Source organism: Cyprinus carpio, chromosome A9, assembly GCF_018340385.1.
Source record: "Cyprinus carpio isolate SPL01 chromosome A9, ASM1834038v1, whole genome shotgun sequence".
Taxonomy (NCBI): domain Eukaryota; kingdom Metazoa; phylum Chordata; class Actinopteri; order Cypriniformes; family Cyprinidae; genus Cyprinus; species Cyprinus carpio.
This window is the reverse complement of record NC_056580.1, coordinates 26222176-26248793: the sequence shown is the minus strand read 5'-3', so window position 1 is coordinate 26248793 and position 26618 is coordinate 26222176. Positions and strand designations below refer to the sequence as shown.

Below are 26618 nucleotides of genomic sequence, written 5' to 3'. Positions count from 1 at the left end.
TTCAGTCTTTTTACTCCAAATTTTCACATTTAATTCAATTTGTCACTTGCTGTTTATTTTGAATTATTTGTGAAATTTACTAGCAATTTTTGAGTGAAAACTTTTCCACATTTTTTTCAGTGTATTAAAAATCATTTAACAGTAATAGAAACACAGCTGAAATAAAATAAAATATAAATATTCCATTATAAAATAAGAATTTAAGTACTAAAATTACTAAAACTGAAATAAAAAAAATATAGAAATATTAAAAAATGTTAACCAAAAATATTAAAATTGTCAATAGCAATAAAACTGAAAAATAATATTGTTATTAGATGAAAAACTTAAACCTAAATTATTAATTGAAAATAAAAAGAACTAAAGCTGAACAAAAACTAAAACTGAAATAAAATAGTAATATAAAAATACAAATAACAAAAGCACCTAACAACATTATTAACATTTAAATTAGCAATTTAAATGTAAACTGAAAATATAAAAGTGAAAAAAAAATTTTTTTTAAACTGACTGAAAATTGTTTCCACGGCAAATTTTTCAGCCTATTAAAAATGATTTTAAGTAATAGAAATAATGCTGAAAATAAAATATAAATATTTTATAAATAAATATAAAATACTTACTGTACATACATGTAAAAATTAGAAAATTAGAAATGTGGCCTGGCAATTAACTGAAATATGTTTTTATTTAATAAAATAAGTATTAAAATGACTACAAAACTAGCTAAAATGAACTGAAATAAAATAAATTAAAGCTATATGGAAATATAAAAAACAGAAACAAATAAAAATGACAAAAGCACATAATAAAATTAAATCACAAAATAAAAACTGAAAATATAAAAAAGTCTAAATATGAATTAATTTATAATATTTATGTGTGTAACTGACTGCAGTTGCGTCCGGCAGTGGTATTGGTTTCATCTTCTCCGTCCGGACAGTGTGCTGTCCCATCGCAGAGAAGGTCCAGAGGGATGCAAACACCAGAAGAAGGACACGGCCATTCCCCGGGATAACACTCACGCTGCACATTATCTAAGCACAACACAAAAAACACCATTTCAAGATACTTTCATGTTCTGAAATACAATCATTAGGAAGCCTGGCTTTTGCAATATTTAGCAGGAAGAAGGACATTTTAAGGATGTACCGCAGCCTCTCTCATCTGCATTGTCCTCGCAGTCATCCTCTCCATCACACAGCCAGACCTGATGAATGCAGCGGCCGCTGGGACAGGTGAAGTACGTTCCTCTGCAGGTCGGGTAGGCTGTAGAGAATGCATTAGTGAACGTTCATACCTGAGTAAAAGGCTTTTCTAAGATACCTTTTTACAGTCTTTATGGTTGCATTTGAGAAACTGTGACATGAAATATACATACTGCAGTTCTGTTCATCACTTCTGTCTCCACAATCATCGTCATGATCGCAGACGTATCCGCGAGGGATACATTCTCCATTACTGCACTGAAACTGACCGCTGCTGCACCGCTGGGCTGGAAACAAACAAGAAATATGTCTATCCACGACACAATTTCATAAAAGTTCAATAAAGCTGAAGATAACTATACTTGGTATATTTTCATCACACCAAAGGATGGAAAAAGGGTGAATATCAAAATAAAATTCAGCATAAAATACAGTATGATAAGGTATAGTAGAGCCAGAAATGAATTTTTTAGCATTGTTTCTTCCAATTTGTTCACATTATTACAAAAATAAAGCTATAAAAAGATTTGTGCGAGATGCATACCAAAATTTAAGCCTCTCAAACATGATTTGTCCTTGTTTTCAATTCACAAATGACATTTTTGGACATTTACACCAGGTTTGATATCACCGATGGCAAATGGCATCGGTTTTTGTATGATGTGACGAATCGTGACAAAAAATGAGACAGCAAATGGGATAATCAGTGAACAATGAATTAAATTTGCTTGATGAACTATGAAATGGCTTAATAACACTTGAAATATAGCACGAAAGTCACATATACTGCATTTATTGATAGTTTTAGGGTACTTTTATGGTGTTTTGTGAGCTTTGGTGTTTCTAAGTTGCCATCCACTTTCATTGTTTGGAAAAAAGCAGCTTGAACATTCTGTCTAATATCTTATATTGTGTTTCACCGAATCAGGGTTATTATTTACCAGAACTAAAAAAATTATTATAATAATTTTTAATTGAAATAAAATAAAATATACATATCAAATTAAAAACTTCAACAAATCATTAATTGAAAACAAATAAAACCTAAAACTGAAATAAAGATCAATTTATACCAAAAGATTAACGTTTAAAAAAAAAAAAAAAAGCACATAACCAAATTTCTCAAATTTAAAATATTGGTAAAATATTATAAAAAATATTTTTTAAAAATCGGTAAAAACTACAGTATTATATAAATAATATTACAAATAATAGAGAAACATCATGAGTATGAGTAAAAAAAATGAAAACTATATATTATAATCTAAAATAATACATATTATAGTCAAAAAAAATTCACAGTGATGCCATAGAAGAAGTATTTTGACTCCCCTGAAGAAACTTTTTAACGAGCCGTTCTTAAAAGAAGGTGTTTTTTTTTATTTTCTAAATAACTTTTTTTATGCTGTAAAGAACCTTTTGTCCAATGAAAACAATGTATGTTAAAGGTTCTTCATGGAATCGTAGATGCCAATGATAAAAAAGTCACAAAAAGTCACAGGCTTCAAATCTTGCAATTGTAAAAGTAGCGGAGACGTTTTCCAGGCCATCCAGTAGATGACTGTGTCAGTGTGTGTGTCCTGCCAGGGAAATACACTCACTGCAATTGGCTTCGTCTGAGCCGTCTCGGCAGTTGAGCACCTGGTCACAGCGCTGGCTCCTGTTATAACACGCCCCGTTAGCACACCTCAGCTCCGAGCACTCTGGGTAAACTGAGGAAAAGAGAGCACATCCAGTCATTCAATAAAATATAATCACTCTGTAATACAATACAGTGACGCAAGTAAAGAATCAGCATAAAGCTAATGTAGAAAACAAACACAAACATCTGCAGCCAAATGCCCATTATGTGCATAGCAAGTCTGGTAGAGTAAAGCAGTGTGTGATAAGAGCTCAGTGATGAACTTACACTCGCACTAATCCACAGAGGAATCTACAATCAACTCTGACAAACAAGAAGCATATTGTGGCCATTTCTGTCCATCAGCAAGACTCTTAATCTTACAAATTGATTAAAATGCCACAGGAGCCTTTGAGGGGGATGAAACACACACACACACACACACACACACACACACACATCTAGGGCTGGGCGATATACCAAATATTCATGACATATTTACAATATATTGCTATGATGTTTATGCACTTTATGATATTTAAACGTTGTTCGACTAGTGCAAGTATGAGAGCGTTAAATTCTTGAAATGCAATGCAACGTCGTGACCGTTCTGCATCCTTAATCTAATGCATTTCCGCATGAAATAGGATATTTAAGGAACAAGGACATGAGTTTGGGAACTGGCTGGATCATAAAAAGCATAGCAGAATGGAGTCAGGTAGTTAAAGGACAAGGGTGCAATGGGTTTGATATGAATTTATAAAGTGATTTCACTTTGGCATCTGATTGAAGCCGCATTAGAAAACAGAAACAGAATTAGTCAATTTGATTCAAAACTGTGAATCAGTTCAAAACAATTCACAGCTGATTCAAAACTAATGATGCATAATATTGAAAATGATTAAACAGCAATCTTATATTTATTAATTTCATGAAAAATTGTAGCGTTAAGCAGTTATTTTATTATTTTTGAGATACTATTATAGTTTTTGAAGTTATACAGTTACATAATTATTATATAGTTATTTTGAATTAGATTTAATTAGTTTGTATTTTTTGTTTTCATTTAAGTTTTAGTTATAGTTTTAGTCAATTTGTTGTGTCTTTGTCATTTTTATTGTCATTTATTTTTTTATTTTTTTTTATTTTTTTTGTTTAATATGTCTGTAAAGTCTTAAATTTTATTTCAGTTTTAGTCATTTTAGGACATCAAGTTAAATGAAAATGAGAAAATATAAAATGAGAAATGCTTAATGAAAATGAGAAATGTTGCTTTGGTAACTAGCTGGAATAAAATAAAAAAATTACATTCTATTTCGTTTACATTTATTTTATTTCAATTGAAAATGTTCTTTTATGGTTTAGTTTGTTTGAACTTTATATCCATCAAAGAATCCTGAAGAAAGTGTTACAGTTTCCACAAAAATATTAAGCAGCATGACTATTTTCAGTGTTGATAATAATAAAAAATGCTTCTCGAGCAGCAAATCTGAATATTAGAATGATTTCTGAAGGATCATGTGGAGTAATGATGCTGAAAATTCAGCTTTGCATCATAGGAATAAATTACATTTTACAATATATTCAAATAGAAAACAGCTACTTTAAACTGTAACAATTTATGTATTTTTGTTCAAATAAATGCAGCCTTGGTGGTAATAAGACATTTCAAAAACATAAAAAAAAACTTACCGACCCCAAACTTTTGAGTGGTTACATTAAATATCCATAAATTACCTTAAATATACTGTAAGTATTTAGCTATACTGCCCAGCTCTAATCCCGTCACACACACACCGACAGCATACTTACGGCAGTTTCTCTCATCTGCTCCGTCTAGACAGTCAGGCACATGGTCGCACCGGTATCCTCCCGGGACGCAGGCCCCATTCGTACAGGTGAACTGTGAACTGGAGCACGTCCTGCCAGCTGCCAGCAAAGATCAAAGACACATGGTTATAATATAAGTGCACTGGGTGGTCCTCATCTTCACTAAAGTGGCATGCTCTCCCTACAACACATGCATGCTTTGCCTTTTGTTTTTCAGGTTGTTGCCTGATATCGTGTTTCTCTGACATGACGGAAATTACATCCCTGTACATTACTGGGAGTCAATGGAGCTCTCAGCTCTGACGGACAGTCGTAATTGAAATGGAAGTAGAAAGCGAGGGAGAGACGGATGGGTGGAGATAAGGAGTACTCACGGCAGTGCTGCCTTTCATCGGAGCCATCCTCGCAATCCTCTTCATCATCGCAGACCCAGTGCTGAGGAATGCACTCGCCGTCACTCAAGCACTGGAACTGAGCGCTCTCGCAGGTGGGCTCGGCTGGAAGAGCATAATAACACAGCTAGAAGAGATCTGAGCTGGCCTGCGCTAAGAGTTTCCTTTCAAAGAGCTCCTTGACTGACTCCATAAGAGGAGGAATTTTAGAAATGACATGGATATACTGAAATAAATATCTTTTCATTTATTGGTCCAAACTTGTTTGAAATAGCAAAAAATTAATCATTTTTGTGTAGTATATACTGTATGTAATTCGCTAGTATTTTTGACTTGTTTTCCAGTAAAATATCTAAACATTCTTAAATTTACTTGAGAAACAAAATTACTGAAGATACTGAAGTCTTGTTTTCAGAAAAAACAAAAAACAATCAAAATTAAGTGATTTTTGATTGTTACAAAACAAGAAACATATGTCTGTGAGCTATGTAAAATAAAACAATGTAAAATGGGATTATTTTTCTTACCCCACTAATATATGTGACCTTGGACCACAAAACCAGTCTTAAGTGTCATTTTTTTGTAATTGAGATTTATACATCATATAAAAGTTGAATAAATCAGCTTTCCATTGATGTATGATTTATTAGGATCGGACATTATTTGGCTAAGATACAACTATTTGAAAATCTGGATTCTGAGGGTGCAAAAAAAAAATCAAAATACTGAGAAAATCGCCTTTAAATTTGTCCAAATGAATTCTTAGCAATGCATATTACTAATAAAAAATTAAGTTTTGATATATTTATGATAGGAAATTTACAAAATATCTTCATGGAACATGATCTTTACTTAATATCCTAATGATTTTTGGCATAAAAGAAAAATGGATAATTTTGACCCATACAATGTATTTTGGCTATTGTTAAAAAATATACCCCAGCGACTTAAGACTGCTTTTGTGCTCCAGGGTCACATATATTTTTCTTGTTTTAAGCAAAAACCCACTTTTTTTCAGAAAACAAAACTCAATATCTTCAGTCATTTTGCTTCTCAATGTATCTTAATTTAAGAATATTTAGATATTTGTACTAAAAACATGTTCAAATACTAAGCACATAATTTTTTTGCACTGTACCTTTCATTATGCCCAAAATACCTACTAAATTTGTCAAAATATGCAGTATACAGCAGTGAAAACTGCATTGGGTTTTGTATACCACAATGCAATGTGCCTAGCATGACCTTTTAACTTCTTAATTTTTAATCTTGTAGGTTTTCACCCCTCAAAACTCTTTTGGTCTATGCCACTCCATATTTTGCCAATGCCATGATTTCCAGAGATCTGCTGTCCATAGAAAGCTAGCCAGTTTTACACAGGAATTGATTTCTTGAATACATCTAGCATGAATGTGTGAAAACAGTCCTAAAACTGGTAAGAAACCTATGTTTCTAAAACTCAAAATGATGTAAAAAAAAAAAAAAAATGATGCTAGTAGTGCTAACCATGTTACTGTTTAAGCCAAAAACTACAATTCTAAAAACTCATTTTAAATTCCTGAGGGAACACATGGCCAGTGCTGAGGCCACTCGGGTTTACAGATTACAAACTGAATGGCTGTATTTCACACTTGCCACTCTTTATCAGCGTTCAGTGTGACCTTGTGACTGTGGAGGAAGAGTTACTTACGGCAGCCAATTTCGTCGCCGTTATCCGAACAGTCGGTTGTTCCATCACACCTCTGGCTTGCTGGAATACAACGGCCTGTCCCACAGCTGAAAGACCCCGCTTCACAACCTGAACCTACACAGAAAATGACAGCATCCTTTCACACATTAATTCTGTGTAACATTCTTACCTGATCTTTGACCTGATTGTGCCAGCTGACAGATGCCTAAAACCCTTGCATCCATTAGCTTTCACAAAAAGGAGAAAAACTCACGTTCATCATTCAGGGCTTCGGGCTTACTCAATGCAGACTGTACAAGATAGCAACCAAAGATCTACTCCCACACATCATAAAACTTGACCATGATGGATTTGAAAAGTCAAGATAATGTAATGTAATAAGAAATAATATAAACATTGCAGGAGTTACAACACAAGATAAGGTTCAAAGATCTCCCCCTACATGGACAATATCCTTCCCGACCGATCCAAAGACCTCCGACCTTTCTAGATGCAAACGTGCAATATACATGATCAATGTTGCAGTTCCGTGAGAATGTCTCTGAACAGTCCTAAAAGAATTATTTTGTATGTATCCTTGTCAATTACCTAAAATGTAACAGTGACTAAAAAAAACTGTCAAGTTTATATTTCAGAAAGAAAGCAAGATTTTTAAAGTGGCTGTACTCTTAATATACTTAAACTACTGTATTTATTTCAAAATTACATTGTTTATTTTGTACTTTTTTTTAATCTTTTGCATAACAGTTTAAAAAATGTATGTATGTGTATGTACAGTATGTGTATGTGTAACAAATAAGACAAATAAGACTCTAAAAGCTAAGTACATTGGAGGCGTTATCTACAAACTGTTCAGATTAAACAAAGATTACGCAGCAGTGCGTAAATTTTGCCTCTTTGTCACCATCTCTGTTTGAAACCTGCAATTGCAGTTATTTGTGGAATTATCTTGTTTATGTGGGTTGTGCATCGGCACGGCTCCTCAGCGTGGAGGAATCTAATGTTTTGAGATGTATGTGTTGGCTGTCAGTCAATGCACCAGTGTGGATATCCACGCACTGTACTTCAGAATTAGGTACGACGTCTTGGAAGTATGTCCAAAATATGAAGTTTAACTGGAAAAATCTGAACAAGTACACAACACGTCTGCCAGTTTTGTTCTGACCAACTGAATTTTTTTTTTAATCGCGCTACCAATCTAACGATCGCGAAGTTAGCTCAGATCACATAAAACCATGCAAATTATTATTATCATTATACTATGTTCTCAAACTGTTACCGTTTACAACATCAACACTGTGATTATGTGTATTTAGTGTGTATAAGCGTTATCTGTAGATATCAAATTTTGTACAGTCTAATCTCTAATTGTCATACCATTTAAATGTTATCGAAATAAATTGTTCTTTTAACCACAAAAAGCAATTTAATGTTCAAGCCATTTAAAACTGGAATATAATCTTATTTCAGTCACTTACATGTGTTTCATTACCATCATGCATTTAAGACTCTATTCTCAAAATGATAACTTTAATTATTCCAGCTGCTGTAAGAAGAGGCTACAAATGATCCGCCACCTGCAGCATCCACACACACGATATAGCCTACTAGCCGGGACTTTATGTATACAGACATGATGTAATGATGCAAAGACATATGACCTGAACCACTCAAATTAGAAAACATTATTACAAGCTTACCATTGTGAGCTATGGTAAGGAGATAGTTTGGAACACTGATTGGTTATGTACTTGCTCAATAATTGATTTTGGATAATTTTTAACCAAAGAAAAAGTTACAGAATGCAGCTTTAATTTTTGTCTAAAGTGAAATTATATTGCCTGAGATTGAAATAATGTATAAATAAGTCATTAAAAAGGAGCTAAAAATTATGCAAAATTTGAAAAATGATTATTTACAATGCATAGAAGCAAAATTGCATAAGATGTTAAGACATCACATCATTTTTTTTTTACACCATTTGCTAAATTTTGTCTTTGGTGTTTTGGTAAATAGTATAAAACAAGCAAAATTTAGTGAATAAAAATGAGCCCAATGAGACAATCAGCTCAGATATAGTCTTAATTCAACATATGTTCTCTGTAATCAAATAGTTTTATGTTAAACAATTTCGCATCTCAAGTAAGTGTATTTTGTTTGAGGATGTGTAAATATTTGTACGGAAAATCAGGACAGAAATACTAAAATCAATGTTTGCAGTGAAGAAAATCAAATCAAAGCAGCACCCATTTCAATTCTGAAAAGCATGCGCTCACACCTCTTTATGTGTGTGTGTGATTGTTATTTTTCAATGATGATGATTTTGGATTTAGGAAATGGAACTGAGAGAGAGGGGAGAAGCGTGCCAGTCGACAAGAAGGCACTTCTACAGCCCTAACTCTCCTTCATCCCACCCCTTCCTTTTGATCTCCCCCTGTGAGTAACATCTGAGGAGATAACGTACCACCCATCTACCTTCCCCGACGGGCTCCGGGACATATCGACACCCTCAGCATAGCTCAGCAGAGAAGCCCTCCATCAGGGCCGTCGGTCAGACGAGCGGAATGTGGGATTCTGATTGTCTCTCGCTGACACTGATGAATGGTGCGTCCTGTTCCTTGTCAGAAATGTAATTAGGATAAATATCGGTACCGGGTGGTACCGTAGCCCTTACACCCAAATTCCAAAAGCAAAGGGAGATGCAAGGTGGAATGACGTGGTGAAGGGCTGGAGGGTTGGAGGGGGAGCTGAGTGAGTATGTCTTATCACCGCTTACCTAAACACACACACACACAGTCTCTGGTCAAATGTATGTGATCTTCCCAAAAGAAGTTGCAGCATTCAAATTCAGAAGTTCCCAGAACTTAAATTTAAAGGCTCTATAATTATTTGATTAAATGTCCATGAGTAACCTCATGCATAATTCTTTTGTAAAGCAAATCATAACAGGATTAAACATCCAATGTATCTAATTTTGCATGCCCTCTGAAGACAGGTAAAGTCAGACTTGAGGTTAGGGATCCCTGTTAAAAAAAGTGACCAAACTTAGAAAGTTTTCCAAGTGACCAAACTTACAATTTTCACCTGGTAGACTATAAAATGGGCAAGAAAAATCTAGATTTACATTGAAATCGAGACCAGAATATCACAGATATTAGATCTGTGGTCACTTTGAACTTTGGTTACTAATTATTAACACAGCAACACCCTAGAAACCACTGAGAACACCATATCAATTGCTGGCAAACACCCAAAATATCCTACAAATTGCATAGCAACACTCTAGCAACCAAACAGAACATTGTACCAATTGCATAACAACACCCTAGTAACCCCCCAAAACATTCCACAAATTTACACAGTATCATCCTATCAACCAGCCAGAACATCCTACACATGGCATAGCAAAACCCTGGCAACCACTCAAACCATTCTACCAATTGCATAGCAACATCCTATCAACCACCCAGAATATCCTACAAATATATATATATATTTTTTTTTTTTCACTAAGCGTGGATGTTTGGATCAGTTGAAACAAGAATCTTATCTGACCTTCTTCCTTTTAGGGAACTCGTGTGACCCAATCAAACAGCTTGAGCGCACAGAGCCTGCCAATAGGAAACTGAGAACTGCGCTAAACTATGAGGTCATCATTGACATTTAGCCGACCAGTAACCTTGCTAAAAATCTGAGGTAATATGTTTAGACATCCGACTGACAAAAAAATTAGTCTTACAGTGCAATAAAGTAATCTCTAAATGGATGGAGGAACAACTCCCTCTTGTTGTGAGACATGGCAGGTTGGAAGTGTTTTAGCAAGATTTAAAGGGAAAGTTCACCCAGCAATGCCATACAACAACAGTTTAGTGTAACAATGAATATAAAGCTCCAAAAAAGATAAATATTCAAATTTATTTTTTTGTTTTCCAGGTTTGCATCGAATGCATTTTAATTTTTTGGGAGACCTATTCTTTTAATGTGCTTCCTTCTGTATGGAAAACTTTTTTTTTTCTCACAATTGCAAGTTTATATCTTGCAATTCTGATTTTTTTTCTTTTTTTCAGAATTGCAAGATATAAACTTTCAATTGCAAGAAAAAAAGTGCAATTCTGAGGAAAACCCGCTATTACCTTGTTTTATTCAGTGGCAGAAACAGGCTTCCATACTTCTGTACACAGGTAGTTTGTAAAATATTACTAGTCTCAATCCTGTCATAATACCTCTTCAATATTAATTTAAACGTATCGTAATGGACAGCATGTTGGTTCTGTGCCATGGCAAAACAAACGCTGTATTAGCAGAGCATTTATTATGTATGAGTCAGAAGTTTATCAGCCTCGTCCCCTGTGATGTGCTCTTTAATAATGGATTTCGTCCTCTGCCAGAAGGCCACGGGGTTTTGTGCTTGAGCTGCGGCGCTAAAAGCTCAGCGAGGGCCTCCTCATAGCGAGAGGTCTAGACCAAACACCAGAGCAAACGCTTTTAAAGCATGCCAGCCAAATGGGCTTCCTTTTTAACTCCTTCGGCAGCCAATTGGGAAACGAGCCTTTTTCCTGCTCAGTTTACTAATGATAAAATTGCTGCTCTACTCGCTCAAAGGAATCCTTTGTTGGAAGGACATGATCTCGAGGGTTTCAGCAGCGTCTGTAACGCACAGGTAGACAATTGGCATATACAGGATCTAGGAGGTGAGATGCTTTTACTGACACCCGCTCGCAAATAATAGAATTTTAAACATCAGCCATCGGCCGTTTCCACACGCGCTGCCAGGATATGAGTGAATCAGAATGCTAATACATTTTATACTTGATTTCTACCAGGGTTGTTATCAATAACTAAAAATTAAACCCCAAAAATATACAGATTTTTTACTTGAAATGTTGACTGAAATAAAATAAAACAAAAAAATTTTTTTTTTCATTTTTTATTCCTTATTTTCTTTCAATTCTAATTCAAGTTGAAGTACTAAAATAATTCAAACTAAATCTGTAATAAAAACAAATAAAACTATACATATATAAAAAAAGTATTATTTATAATAAATAATAAAATAAATAAAAAACAATACAAACAAAAAAAATATTGAAAAAATGTATTCCTCAGTTTTCTTTATTAAGTTTATTAAGTTTAGGTTGAAGCACTAAAATAATAAAACTTAAACTTAAATAAAAATTAATAAAAGCATACAGTTTATTTAAGAAAAAAAAATAAAAATGATAAAAACCAAAAAAGTTGGCAACAAAAAATTAAAAAAATAAAAGATTGTTCAAAATATTAACAAAAGCTATAATAGTATATCAATGACATTTAAATAACACAGATTTTCACTCCCAATTAATTGTTTTCTCTCAGTTTAACAGTATGAATCAGCTATACAACCTGTCAGTCGCTGCCAAAAGCTGAAACCTATCCGCCGAGACCCTGGAAAAAAAAAGCCAGTGTTTCCTGATAGTATCAGCAACTGGGAAAAGCGACAGGTAAAGTGAACAGCGGCGGGCCTATCCTGTTCCTGCACTCAGCAAAACGAAGCATTTAACCCCGTCATTTCCTGGGGTGTCTTTAAAAGGGTGTTATTTGGACGTCTTAACTAAGATTGCGCGAATGACAACAGTTATGCGATTGTCCCGGCGGGCCATTGTGAGGAAAACGGCTTGTATTATGCAAATGCTGTTCTCCTGTTGATGGGGACTGAACTTGTTTTTCCATCCTTCATTAATGTCTTTGCTTACCCTGCTTTGTTCTGTTTGCTGTTTCCTTTTTTGCCCCCCCTCCGTCCCCGTCTCCTCTCTTGGCATGTCTTTTCTAATTAGCCAACTTAAACCCTCAGCAGGCAAGAATCTCAAAAACTATCTGAGGGGAAAAACAAGGACGCGCCAACGTCGGGTCACAAAGAGAGTGCGGTGGAGGAATTTTCATTAGAATGAAGCCTCCCAAAGGCTTAGACCCCACTGTGAGACCACAATGGCACAATGGCCTGGCTGGCGGGGCTGCAGCCCCATAACTGAAAGTGTCAGCACGCCAAAAGGGCCGATGGAGATGGATAACAGAATGGGGGAATACAGTAGAGCTTCCTGCGAGAAAGAAAGCCGAAAAGAGGCCCATCGGCCCATCCTCCTCCATTCTGCCATCCCTCTTTCCCTTTAAAAAAAATAAAGGCACTTGCCAGCCACTAGCAAGCCCCCCAAAACATCTCTTTCCAGTCCCGTGGGGGCCATGGGAGAGGTGTCACTTCTTTCATCAATGCCGCCTTGTTTTGGGGCGAATGCATGCGCAGGAATGGCTGGCAGACCCCAGTGCCAGAGCTGGCCGGTCATACTGCAGAGCCGAGTGCGGCAGCCCATTTCATATGGAAATCTATGACACAGAATGCAGTCAATTGCTTTACAACTGACTTTGGCTCGCATGGCCTAAACAGAGTCTTGGAGAAAAGACTTACTGGTACGGGAAGCAGCTTGGCATTGGTGGCGAGTGGAAAGGAGGCAAACATAGAGTCGGGAAGCCTATTAAGCCATTCAGATCAGCACCGCTGTCTCTTATTGGAAACTTTAGAACAAATTTGAGATTGTGAGATTGAAATATTGTCCAAATTATTTGTAAAATGTGAAATAATCAGCACCAAAAATGTGCTAGTTCCAAAATCTACAGGTCATAAATAGTGTAAAAATAAACAATAAACAACATTTTGACATAATTTATTCATTTTGAATCTATAAATATACTATTAGTTACTAATTCATGTTTAAAATGCATTAGTATATGCAGAAATTAACATTAACCCAGAATAATAAATGCTGTATAAATGCTGTTAATTTAGCCAGGGTTTAAAATATATATATATATATTGTATTACTTAAAGGGTAACAATTTAAAATAAGGTCCATTAGTTAATGTTACTAAATGCATTAACTAATATTAAAAATGAGCTATACATTTCCTACCATCAGTATGTTTCATTTTCTGTTCATGTTAAATACAGTAATGTAGTTAACAAATGTTAACAAATGGAACCTCGTTGTAAAGTGTTACCAAATAAACATTAACTGAAATAAAATCTAATATCAGAAAGGGCCCAAATGCTAAGGGAACAATTTCATTTAGTTAGTTTAAGTACTAAAATAACTGAAACTAATTAACCTAAACTAGAAACTAAAACTTTAAACTAAAAAAAAAAAAAAAAATGCACAACAAATTTACTAAAATTTTACCTAAAATTAAAATGAAAACAGAAAATATAAAAATAAAATCTAATTCAAAATATTAATAAAAACTATATTAGTATTTCAATTATACTTAACACCGCATTTAGTTTTTTTTTTACATTTTTAAAAACATCTTTTGTATTGCACATAAAATATACAATTATACAGGTTTAGAATGACACAAGGGTGAGCAGATGACCACAGGTTGTTCAATTTTGGTCTCTTTTAAGTTAAAATGATTTACAACCCACTCTCACTCAATCTAACGTCTTCAAACGAGAACACCATCACACAGGCTTCTCAGCTTTCAGATGGCACTGCGGCAGTGACTGATACAGCCAGTGAGGGTGCTGTTTACACTGAGAGGATCAGAAGTCTTCATTAGTGCCAACTGTGTTAACTTCTGCTCCTGTTTCTAATACAGCAGCCCTGTTGCTCAAGGACTCTCACCGGAAAAGCCCAGAAGCCTGTGTGAGGTTTAAGGAGCACGTGCAGAACAGGAAAATGTGATTTCGGCATTTTCTCACTGTTCAAAATGCTGACGTCATTATTGTCTGTTTAGCTTGTTCACACATTTGTATTATAACCTACACACAGAAATGAACACCAAACACACGTCAAGCAGACATGCAATTCTTTCTAGAATGTTAAATTATTTTTTAGTGAAAGTAATGATATTGCTTAGTGGAAGTTTTTTTTTATGTTAGTAGATGTTTTTTTTTAATGGTATTTGTGAAATTTTGAAGGTGTCTAGTGACTTTTGTGTTCAGTTTTGGGATGCTTGAGTTTGAGTACAAAAGTGCTACTTCAGTCCCTGGCAAACTTTAAAATGTTTTAAGATGGGAAGAGTTGCAATAGTTACTAGTATTTTCCCATTCATTTGCTCCATAAGGATTTCAAACCGCTCTTCAATAAAAAGTTCTAAGCCTTGAACCAAACCAACCAGCTCCGAGAGGAATCACAACAGAACAATTATTAATTTGAGGCAAGAAAGTATTCGAAAGTCTACTCCCATCCCATGCAGCACAATAAAATACATAATAGTCAAATCAAATTGATTTGCATAGCACATTGTTTCAAAACAGCCTTTCAGAAAGCCATGATGTATGTATTAGGATAAAGCTGGATATACTATATAGCAAATTTTAAATATATCGCTGGGCAATTATATAGTTTGTGGTGAAAGAAACAATCAAACAGTTGAGATTTGCTATTGCTTTGCATGAGTTTTACTGTATTTACTGTATGTATATGGATAAAGTTGGATCCAACTTTAAATATTGTCGGGCAATAATATAGTTTACATTATGTGACAATATAAATATCTAAAGTACACTGTAAAATGATTAAAATTTATAGAACGTACAAGTAGTTTGAAAGTGTTGGACATTATTGGGATTGTTTATAGAAGTTTGTTTGCACCACAGGATTAAAAATTAAGATCGATAACTGTGACTTTTTATCTCACGATTTCCGATTTTTTTCCGAATTCCGAATTTTTTTTAGCAATGCTGAGAAAAAGTCAGAATTACAAGATATAAAATTCAGTATTTCAAGATATAAACAAGTAATTGTGAGATGCAAACTCATAACTGCAAGATAGATTTGGTGAGATAAAAGTCACAATTGCCTTCTTTTATTATTATTCCACGGAGGAAACAGAACTGAGAGATGTAAACTCACAATTCAGAAAAAAGTCTGAATTTTAAGATACTGTAAGACATTGTTATTGCCTTTATCTATCTATCTATCTATCTATATATACATATATATTTATATATATATATATATATATATATATATATATATATATATATATATATATATATATATATATATATATATTAATCTGTGGTGGAAACAAGCTTACATTGAAGTTTACTGTAAACAGAGTCAAATGCAAAGGTGTTTAGATTATGCACTTTAAAGCTTGCTGACAGCCAGGTTCAGATAAGGCCCTCTGTCCAGCATCAAACTGATTTCCACTCTTTTTTGTGGATGGAAATCCTGTTACAGATCATGAGGCCCCTCACTGATCCACATCTGACTGAGTCTACTGAATGAGATATCATTGTTCGCTGATCTTCATGGTATTGTCTGCACCCATGGCTGCACATAATAATGAAAAAAAAAGGCTGCTGGTGAATGTGACACTGAGTGAAAGTGTCCTTTTAATCATTGCAATCCAAAGATGGCTAATACAAGACTAATGAAAGTGAATTTAAAAAAAAAACAAAAACAAGTTGTCAGTCAGCAGCATCATCATCACATTTGCAGGCAATGAGTAACACGCTCATGGCTGTAAATATTAATTTGCACAGGACGGGTTCACAAGTTGGTTAATAAACATCATGACATGAGGTGTCAAAACTGTTTAGACTGTGCCAACTCAGGGTTTTTCCCCAAAAAATAGTCCAAGTTTAAATTAAAATGCATCATGCTAAACAAGGTAACCAGTAACTACCTTCAAAGACCTTTGACCCCCAGCTCTGAAACCGAGAGTCAGAGGAACCAACAGGAAGTGAGGCTCAGCGGATTAGAGAAAGTAACCTGTCCCCCCTCCATCAAGACCCTTCGGTCATTTCCTCCAAAACACATGCTGAATAAAGCTGGATTACTGGAACTCATTCCTGGCTCGCATTTCTGAGGAGATCAATCAAGCCACAAACTTAAACCTAACGCAAACTTAGCAGTACGAATACCCAAAAGACCGTGCGAGAAGATGCGATTTTGAAGCCTTGAGGTTGTAATGGTCAGTAAACTGAATTTAATTTGCTTTCTTAAACGCAACCATCCCACCCTACGAACAAACAAACACAGACGGTTTAATCTCAATAAAGACAACCACAGCTAATGTTCACTAGGATAACAAAGGGATTCATGAGCAGCAGTGCTAGTCTTGAACGGCAGCTGCTGAGTAATTAGTTGCTTGATTCACATAAGAAGCTTACATACTAAGGGTTGGGCAAAAAGAAAGCAGATTACACTTGGAGAAGCTCTAGCCATGCAAACACACATTTGCACCAGAGCAACCTGCTGCTGTCAAGTCACTAACAAAACGCGCGTCTCAAACTCTACCGCCCCTCCTCGCTGACTGGTTAAGTCTTTCAGAAACAGGCCCGAGCGCAGAAATGTGTTGAATTTGCTTTGTACAGCAGCTTGGGGTCCTGCTTGAGATTGTCTTCAAGTCACATGCTCGTCTCTGTTACATAGCAACGCCAAAGCCCACGCAAAAGTTCTCCGAGAGCCTCAGATCTGTCTGAGCGAGGCTTTGTGCGCCACAGCGACAATGTTTCAATATTCATCTTAAACTTTTTTTTTTAAAACAAATAGTTGTTCTGTCACATATAGGTGTTATTTTTACGATCTAATTTTATTTTGAGCGAAAATCCGTTTGTTATAAATAACAATGCCGTTATTCGCACCGTTATTCGATGAGCGATTGTTTCTTTTTCCACAAAAAAAAAAAAAAAAAAAAAAGAGTGAGAATCTATTTGCACTTTTCCCCCAGTTACGCAGGTCAATTAAACCAGAATAATTTTGATATGATGCAAAGCTACTTGCCTGTTATGTCTATTGTTAGAAAAGTCGCACTACAAGGGGACCATGTCTAAAACAAGAATGATACTAAACACGTTAATAATAAAAGTCGCACCGTACCTTGACAATCGCAATGAAGCACGCATACAGTTATAATGAGGAGAAGCTGGAGGTGCATTGTGATGCACGGTCCCGGCTGGTGTGTCCAGCCCCTCATGAAGCCAGATGGAGCTCTTGGGACTGAGATGCAGTGAAGTGGCTCTTACTCACTTGTCCCGGGCTGATGAAAAAGGGCGTGCACATGACGCTCCCCAGTCCCCCCCTCAGCTCGCCCCACAGGATCAAATCCTTAACTAGCTCCCAGGAACCTGCTGAGCTCACTGTCTGACTCGACTACATGATGTGTGGATGCTGCAGTCACAGTAGCCTGTGCGAAATAGTCACAGGTCACTGGTATTACTGCTGTTACAATAAAAAGAAATCTAATAACTGTTATAAATAATAATTATTATTAGCCATTTCTTTATTTACTGAGATACCTGTTGCTGATTTGCATGTTCCCCGATTTTGCAACGGAATGAATGGCAGGTTGATAAAATGATTTTAGAGATTTTCTGACATAAGATAATATATTATTAGTATGTATGTATGTATATATATCTATATATATATATATATATATATATATATATATATGTGTGTGTGTGTGTGTGTGTGTGATTTATTATATTATTACACTGAAAAATGTTGGTGTAGGATTTTCACTCAAACAATTTTCACTCAAAAATTTCATAAAGCGTTACAGAGAAATGGTAAAAGTAACACATTAAAACTTTAAAAGAAAGAATCTTTTTTAACAGTGCACTGTAAGAATGTTTTCATCACAACATTAAAACCTTCTTGATACTCTACATCGGTAATGCACTGCAGTGTGTAGCCTTTGGCTATTTTACATCACGTTTAGGGAAGCACATTTAAGTTTCCTAAACTTGTGTCTGATTGAACAATAAATAGAAATGGCCATTCAGTCGTTTTCAAAATCTAATGCAGGCTTGTCAATAGACGGTGCGGATTATTGTAGTCAATTAAAAAAACAATGTGACATCATTGTCTTATCAGTTTAAGGCAGTCAAACTGGTGATCAGCCACCTAATGACCATCTTTCAACTGTTAATGACCAGCTTAAACCAGTTAGAAACCAGCTACTCTCTTCAGAAACACAGCTACCAATTCAATAATAACAAACTGACTGTGGTTTTTGTAGAGTCTGTTGTAAAACCACAGCATGATACTTCTAAGGTTGGACGCTCGAGTCCATATTTTTGCAATGAGACAAATTATTATTGATAAGAACCCACAGCTGTCTCTGATTCTCAAGATTGAGCACAAGTTCAAGTTTTCCATAGGCTGAGCAGGCCGGACTCAAATAATGCAGAACACGGTTTTAAATGCGTTACTTAAGGTCAGTGGATTTCTATAAGGCAGGTTAAAGATCTAGTGCTTAGCTAATAATTGATCCTTTTGGGCCAAAACTAAAGTTGCATAAAGATTCGATGTATGTTAAAGTGAGCCTTTTATGTCCTGTGATCCTCACTTCATGATTAAAGAGCTCCCACTGATTAAAACATCTTAAACCAGCCTAAGATGGTTTGAAGATCTTGGCTGGGAAAACTCTAAAACAAACCATAAGAACAGTCTGTTGATTTTTTTTTTTCAACAGAGCTAAGGCTGTAGATTATAACGTAATGCTAATCAAAATAATTCTTTATTATTAAATCTTCTAATCAACCTAATGCAAATGTATAAAAACAATTCTGCACCTTTCGAACCAGTGTAGCGCCATACAGCACAGAGGAGTGGCGACATCTAGTGGTAGAACTCGAGCACTACACCTGCATTTTCAGCCCAATCTGCTCAACCTGAGGGGAAACCACAAAACATACATATCTGGAACAACAGTGCGTGTTATAAATATTAGTCGATTTTTAAAATGCCGCATTACATTCTCAAATGTAGTCTATTCAAGGGGAAAACACGCAAAATGATCGTGACGAAATTCGCTGTTGCTAGGGGCAACCGGGGAAACTTTGTATCGCCACAAGCTGTAACATCACTGCAGCTCATTGCGGTTGAGACGCCTTGGTGAAGAAACCTGCTTTTTTTTCTGCAAAACACAGCCGTGGGAGATTCAACATGACATCTCCACAGAAAATCCAAATAGACCTCAAAACGATGATCAAAGACACCAAACAGGTACGTTGGAGAGCGTGTGATGTTTTACAAAACTGTTTACGCCCATTTCAGCGACTGACACGCGTGATCTGTGTTTGCGTGTCAAAATCGACCAACCACCGACTGTTTTCATATTGTTTGTGATAACATCGTGGTTTGAAGCACATAATTCGCCCAAAAATACCAAAGCAACCGGATACGCATTGCTAAAAAAAAAAAAAAAATTGAAAAAAAATTGAAAAAAAATTGAAAAAAAAAAATGTTTTGTTTTTTGTTTTACACATTTCATTTTAAGACTGAATTAATAGTTTCGCTTTATAATACGTGAGGTGCAATACTCTACTTGCAGTCTGTGAGCTTTAAAACCAATAATCTCCCAGTAGGGTAAACATACCGGGGCTTGTTGTCACATTTTTTAACCCTATTTAATATTTTCATTGAATTTATTTTACTTCCTCCAATTCAGTTTCGTTGACACACAGCTTCAACATTTCCACCGATACTGCTTAAGAAAATAAAAATAAACAAAACAGATCATACAACACGCATCGACTTTTTTTCATAACACGCCTCTGTGGCGTCACACTGAATGGGGTAACTTGTCACAATGGTCATAAATAGCATCATGCAAGCACATATGCGTAGTGTAACTTACAAAAACTCCATTGTTTTGGTCAATAAATATTACAGTACACTGAACAAAATTATATGAATAATATTTAGATATCTCAAACATGTGACAACTTGCCCCAACAGATACCCTACTTCTGAAATATCAGATAAACCTTTATTTAAAATCTGCCATCATAATATATTAGGCTCTTGCTTGACTTGTGCATCCAAGTGTAGTTTTATTGTGGTTACTTGTGTAATGGAGCAGACCAGGTGAAGTCAGGTCACAAGCAGTGCAAAATAAATAAATAAATAAAATAAATAAAAATAATATTATTATTATTATTTAACTTTTTTTAAGCGTAGCTATCAAAAATAAAATGTCTAGCACAAAAATAAACACCAGTCATGAGGAAATGGGTAAAGCAATGAAAACTGACAAAAAGAAATGATTGTAATGCTTCTAAAATAAAATAGAGGATCTACCCTGATTAACAAATACTAAATAATAATAATAATAATAATAATAATAAAAACATTATTAAAAAAAAAATCCCAAATAAGGCTCATACAAACAGGATATAGACCTAAGTCTACCAAAACCATCTGAGGTGTGTATTAAAAAACAACATTCAGAAATGAAACCTAAACAAAAACAAACCTATGAATAATACCCATAATTTTTAAATGATCATACAGCTGTATCCATAACTAAACCAATAATAAAATGAATCCTCATAACTAGCAACATGTGAATGTGACCCTCCCTCCTGACTGAAATGGTCCAGTCCCATTTCCTGCTGGACTCTAGTGGCAGAAAGGTGGAGCCAAAGCCCCATTTTCTCTTTTGCCTGATTGTACCTGAAAAACATCCTTGGAAAGAAATAATTCAGGAACTTTGTATTGCCAGCACTTCCTGTGTTTTTTGCCTCCTTATTTTGAATCGCTTGTATTTCTCAATTGTTAGTTATTTTGAATAAAAGCATCTCTTATAATAAAAAAAAGTATGTAATTTACAGTGCCAATGTGAAACTGTACAAGAAATAGACCAATTTACCATCCGGGCTGATTAATAAACAATATTTTGTCATTTTGACTCATTCTTCCAACAGCTTTGTCAGTGCAGAAACATTTTCTAAATTATTTTAAAATATTTCTGAGTAAATATTGTAATAAATAAATTTTTTTTTTAATGTAATTTAAATTCAGCAATTTTGCATGTGCTATGACTTATTATTAATAATAATAATAATAATAATAATATGTTTTAGTTATATAGCGCCTTTCAAACACCCAAGGACACTTTACATAAGGTAAATAACATAGTATACAACATATAAACATAAAATATGCAATATATAGGGGGCAGCTGTGGCCTAATTGTTAGAGAGTTTTACTTGCAACCCGGAGGTCGCAGGTTCGAGTCTCGGTGCTGGCAGAAGTTGTAGGTGGGAGGGAGTGAATGAACAGCGCTCTCTTCCACCCTCAATACCCATGGCTGCATTCCCCTTGAGCAAGGCACTGAACCCCCAGTTGCTCCCCGGGCGCTGGATATATAGCTGCCCACTGCTCCGGGTGTGTGTTCATGGTGTGTTCACATTTCTTACTGCTGTGTGTGTGCACTTGATGGGTTAAATGCAGAGCACCAATTCCGAGTGTGGGTTACCATACTTGGCACTTTCACTATACAAGATAAGTTACAAGATAAGTTAATAATGGAATAGTACACAAAAATACATTTTCACCCTCAGGCCTTCCAAGATTTAGATGAGTTTGTTTCTTCATTGGAACAAATTTGGAGAAATTAAGCATTACATCACTTGCTGTTCACAAGTAATTCACACGACTCTAGTCCAGCAGTTATCATCTTGTGAAGTGATCATCTGCACTGTTTGTAAGAAACGGATCCATGTTTTTAACTTCAAACCGCTGCTTACAGCCCTCTATCGAGTCCTCTATCCTTAAAATTGCTTTCTCCAGTGGAAAAAGTTGTCTTGTCTGAATCAGGAGAGAAATATGCACAGGCAAAGCACTTTTTACAAGCAAAGCAAGTGATGTAATGCTAAATTTCTCCACACCTGTTCCGATGAAAAAAACAAACTCAGCTACATCTTGGATGGCCTGAGGGTCAGTACATTTTTAGCAACTTTTCATTGTTGGGTGAACTACTTCTTTAGTTTGATTATACTGGCAACTGTATTAGCTATTTGACAGCCTTTTCTCTAAATATCAGTATCAGGCTTTAAAAACCCATCTAGAGCCAATTATGCATCTCATGCATCTTTCAGAATTGATTCTTAGACAATTTCAATTTAGCAGAAATCACTTCTTGTGTTGTTAAATATAATGACTTGTATTAGCACAGATTTAAACCTAGATCTTAATCCTTCCTCTAAGGATATGGACGATGTGCACCAAGCACTGGAAAAGCTCAGAAGTCTCTCTCAGGAAGAAAGGACAGAAGCAGAAGTGCTGCGATCAAGAATCGACGAGCAGTCAACTCTCATCTGCATCCTGAAACAGAGAGCAGACGAGATGCTTCTGCGCTGTCAGGCTCTGGAGAAGATCAACACAGAGCTGGAGAACCTGAGAGCCAATGTGCAGCTGGAGCTGGAGAACGAGAGGAAGAAATCCGAACTGCTGGAGCAGAGATTCATGCACCTGGCCTCCAACCACCGAGAGCTGATCAACTTCAAGAACGAGTACAAGAGCCAGAATGTGAAGCTGGAGAAAGAGAATGAGAGACTCAGAAAGGAAAATGAAACGCTTTTCAGTGAGGAAGTGCAAGAAAAAGAGAAGACCATCCTCAAACTGACTCAAGAGCTCAAGGACTTGGCAGAGCAACATAAGAGACTAGAAACAGAGTATCAGTAAGGAACGCTTCTCGGTTTCAGTATGTTCTGGAAGTAAAAACCTCATTGATCTCCATAGAGAAATACATTTATTAATGATAAAGAATGCTTAATTGCCATATTTCTGGTAAAAAAAACAAACAAAAAAAAACAATCTACATAGAACATAGAATTCATAATGCTGAAGAGAGACTCAAGTTTTCAAAAACTCATGCTTATTAGAACTATTTATTAATTAATTTTTAAAAATGCATATGGAGAAAATGAATGGCAAAATTAGTTCCAGAACTGAAAAAGTTGACGGTTACTGTTTACTTTATATGATTCAGTGAAATAAGTACAATTGAACTGAATCTTTATGATCCCCACAGGGAGAAAACAACAGGTTTCCAGATTAAACTGAAAGAACTGATCAACCTCCATCAGATTAAAGAGGCGTCTTTGAAGAACGAACTGAGCGACACACAGAAACAGCTGAAGAATGCTGTAGAGATGTGTGCAGGTATGTGTTCAATATTTCACCAAAGCCAAACAATAATAACAAACTTAGTAAGAATTATAATTATAGTTTTTGCAAGTTGATGACATTTAAAATAGTTTTTTTTTTTTGTTTTTCAAAATTTGAATTTATTACATATTCCATTTTCATTTTCATTTTAGTTTAAGTTTTAGTACTTTAGTTGTGTTTTTGCTTATTTATTTATTTTGTTTTTTAAATGTCTATATATAGTTTTTGTTCATTTTTATTTCAGTTTTAGTTTTAGTTATATTAGTGCATGAAGCTAAACTAAATGGAAATGTGAAACGTTGCCAAAAAGTTTAAGTATTTTTTATTTTTAACAAAAAATGTTTTTATGTTAATGTCCTGAAGCAAAGCTAGTTGAGAATTTAAAAGATGTGGACTACGCTAAGCATGAACAAAAGTCTTTAAATTTGTGTAGTTGTCCAGTTGTAACTTGCACACTGTTAAACACCTCACACATTTCTCTCCAACAGAGTTGGATTTCAAACTAAGACAAACTCAGGAAAAAGAATCAATGAGAGAGACAGACACTCAAGAGAGACTGGAGAAACTCGAGAAGGAAAAGGATGATCTTATTGATCTCTCAATGCAGCGTGGGAAAATTATACTGGTGAGCAATAAAAATAATGCATATTTGCATTGCTTTAACCATTCTTTGTTTGATTCCACCTTCTTGCATGCCACGATTGGTCGATTATGTACAATGCATGCATGCTATTGGTCAAACTACATTTAAGTCATTACCTATAGCAAGTACAATAGCAAAACAAAGCCAAAACCCAGACATTTTAGGCAATTTAGATATCCCGTCCAGGACACGTCTGGGGGAAAAAAGGATGTATTCTTACCCTAGTTTCATTATTAATTATCAGTTACATTACTGTTTGTTTTGGAGTAATGATTTCATTGCAATGTGTTAAAGGACAAGCAAGCTGAAATTCAGGAGCTGGAGCAGAAAAGACAGGAAGCTGAGAACGGCAGACTAGATGCAGAAAACAGGTTTGAATCTCAAAACAACTTTTATGCATTAATACTAGACTTTCTGTATAAATAACACATGCCATGTTTATTAAAGGAGTAATTCACCCAAAAGTGAAACTTTGATTATCATTTACGCAGTTTCAAGTCATTCCAACCCTGTGATTTTTTCCTTCCATGAAACATAAAATTCGATTTTTCGGCAGAATGCTTCTATTTCCATTTGAGGACATTAGATAAAGAATACATCTGTCAGACTAAAGAAAGCACCATAAATGTATGATAAAGGCAGTCTCATAGTGGTAGAAAGAAAATATTGCATGGTCAGAATGACATGAGGGTAAATTTGGGTGAACTGTTCCTTTGCCATTAACCAGTACAACAGACAAAAGATCAGTTCCGGATTTTTGACTTCCTTTATGACTTTGAGTTTCTGTTTGCACATGACCAATGTCCATAATGCATTACTTTCTTAGTTTGTCTTTCTCAAGTTTTTTTTTTTTTTTTTTTTTTTTTTTTTTAAATCAGGTTTGAAACAGAAGCTGCAGCTGTGAACCGTGAATTAAGAGTGAAGGATCTACAGGACGCCTTAGAGAGGGCAGAGGACACCTGCAATGAGTTGAAAAAGGTCTGCTAAAAGAAAACCTGTATGTATATTGGACATCTTGGTCTCAGTAGCATATCAATGTTTTTACATATCACATTTTTAGGAGTTTGAGGCATTTAAAAAGCACAGCAGTGGACTGCTTGAGAAGGAGAAGGAGTTAAACTGCAAACTTCGGCACATGATCATCTGAGCCATCCATCCCTTTCCATCATCATCATCAAATCATCATCAAAATCAGCCATAATATAGCGACAACTACTGGCTCATCGCATATGGAGCACTTGTATATAATGAACCAGAAGACACAGGTGAAATGAGATTTTTCTTAAGAGAATGTCTTCCGTCAGTAGGGGCAGTTTAAAGTATTTCTGTAGGGGAGTTTGATAGTTTGCAAATAGGTTGTTTTGGCTAAACTGTGACTTTTATAAATAAAAATAGCATTTTTAAACTATAACTGTTAGTGTTTTTAGTGTCGACTGTCAAAGGCTCTGTCATGATTATTAGAAAATCACCTGATTGCGATTAATTGGAAAATCTCTGATCATTGTGAGCTTTAAATTCAAGTCAAATATTGCCTTTCAAATAAGGGAATTTTTCAACTAATTTGCAAATATAGGTTTTGAAATCCCACATTTTTTTTTAGCTCTCTCCAACCAAGATGATTATATCATATGATGCTTTTCAGATAATTTAGGGGTTTAAGACCAAGTAAAGAAAGTTTTAAGGAATAATTTCAATGGAACAGAATTCATCAACATGGCCTCTGAATGCACTTATATATTATTAATATACTTCCAGACCCCCTCCAGGAACAGGATTGGACACCCCTGCTCTATGTAGATTCTTAAATCAAGACACACAGAAGCAAAATGACTTCTTATGTCTCATTTCATAAGAAATTGATCAAAATGAAGGAGTTTATGATTAAAACGAACAAATATCTGCAAGTGAGCGCAGAGAAAATTAACAGAATTCAAAGGGAAAAAAGTTTTCATTCCTCATTGACAGATATTTGTTCATGCTTCAAGCTAATTTTGTTCAGTTTCTCAGAAAACAAGACTTCATATATTCAGTTTACAGTTAAGGGTTTAAGAATTTTTGATATTTGTACTGGAAAACAATGCAACATTTATTTCAACCACTTTATAATTTTAAGACTTCTTGCTTAGATTTAAGACCTTTTTAAGGACTCAATATTTGGAAAGATGAATAAAGACTTTTTAAGACCTGCAGAAACCTTGTAATTAATTAGAATTTTCAAAATTAAAGGAATAGTTCACCTAAAAAAATTAATTCTGTCATTATTTACTCACCCTTTTTTGTACAATATT

At 35.1% G+C, this 26618-nt stretch overlaps 2 protein-coding genes across 2 annotated transcripts in view; one reads left to right on the top strand and one right to left on the bottom strand.

Annotated features, from left to right (window-relative positions):
* lrp2a (low density lipoprotein receptor-related protein 2a) overlaps positions 1-17758 on the bottom strand; it is a 90501-nt gene extending 72743 nt beyond the window's left edge. Inside the window, exons 1-8 of the mRNA XM_042764459.1 lie at positions 17604-17758; positions 6742-6855; positions 5034-5156; positions 4642-4758; positions 2810-2920; positions 1382-1495; positions 1153-1269; positions 894-1037 (exon numbers count right to left, since the gene is read on the bottom strand). Coding sequence (XP_042620393.1) covers positions 894-1037; positions 1153-1269; positions 1382-1495; positions 2810-2920; positions 4642-4758; positions 5034-5156; positions 6742-6855; positions 17604-17700 — 937 coding nt within the window. The 5' untranslated portion in view covers positions 17701-17758. The remainder of the gene's footprint in view (positions 1-893; positions 1038-1152; positions 1270-1381; positions 1496-2809; positions 2921-4641; positions 4759-5033; positions 5157-6741; positions 6856-17603) is intronic.
* A 1645-nt stretch (positions 17759-19403) lies between these two features.
* zgc:172182 (coiled-coil domain-containing protein 89) lies at positions 19404-25741 on the top strand. Its single transcript, XM_042764282.1, has 7 exons — positions 19404-19736; positions 22725-23197; positions 23551-23681; positions 24176-24312; positions 24625-24701; positions 25209-25308; positions 25391-25741. Exons 1-7 carry the CDS (start codon positions 19677-19679, stop codon positions 25475-25477), a joined length of 1065 nt encoding a protein of 354 aa, XP_042620216.1. The 5' UTR covers positions 19404-19676; the 3' UTR covers positions 25478-25741.
* The last annotated feature ends 877 nt before the right edge of the window (positions 25742-26618 follow it).

What these genes read in the sequence shown, in the direction of transcription:
- zgc:172182 (XM_042764282.1), top strand. Translation starts at nt 19,677, where the DNA reads ATGACATCTCCACAGAAAATCCAAATAGACCTCAAAACGATGATCAAA. An exon ending in AGACTAGAAACAGAGTATCA is followed by an intron (nt 23,198 to 23,550) that starts GTAAGGAACGCT and finishes TGATCCCCACAG; the next exon opens with GGAGAAAACAACAGGTTTCC. An exon ending in CCTGCAATGAGTTGAAAAAG is followed by an intron (nt 25,309 to 25,390) that starts GTCTGCTAAAAG and finishes TCACATTTTTAG; the next exon opens with GAGTTTGAGGCATTTAAAAA.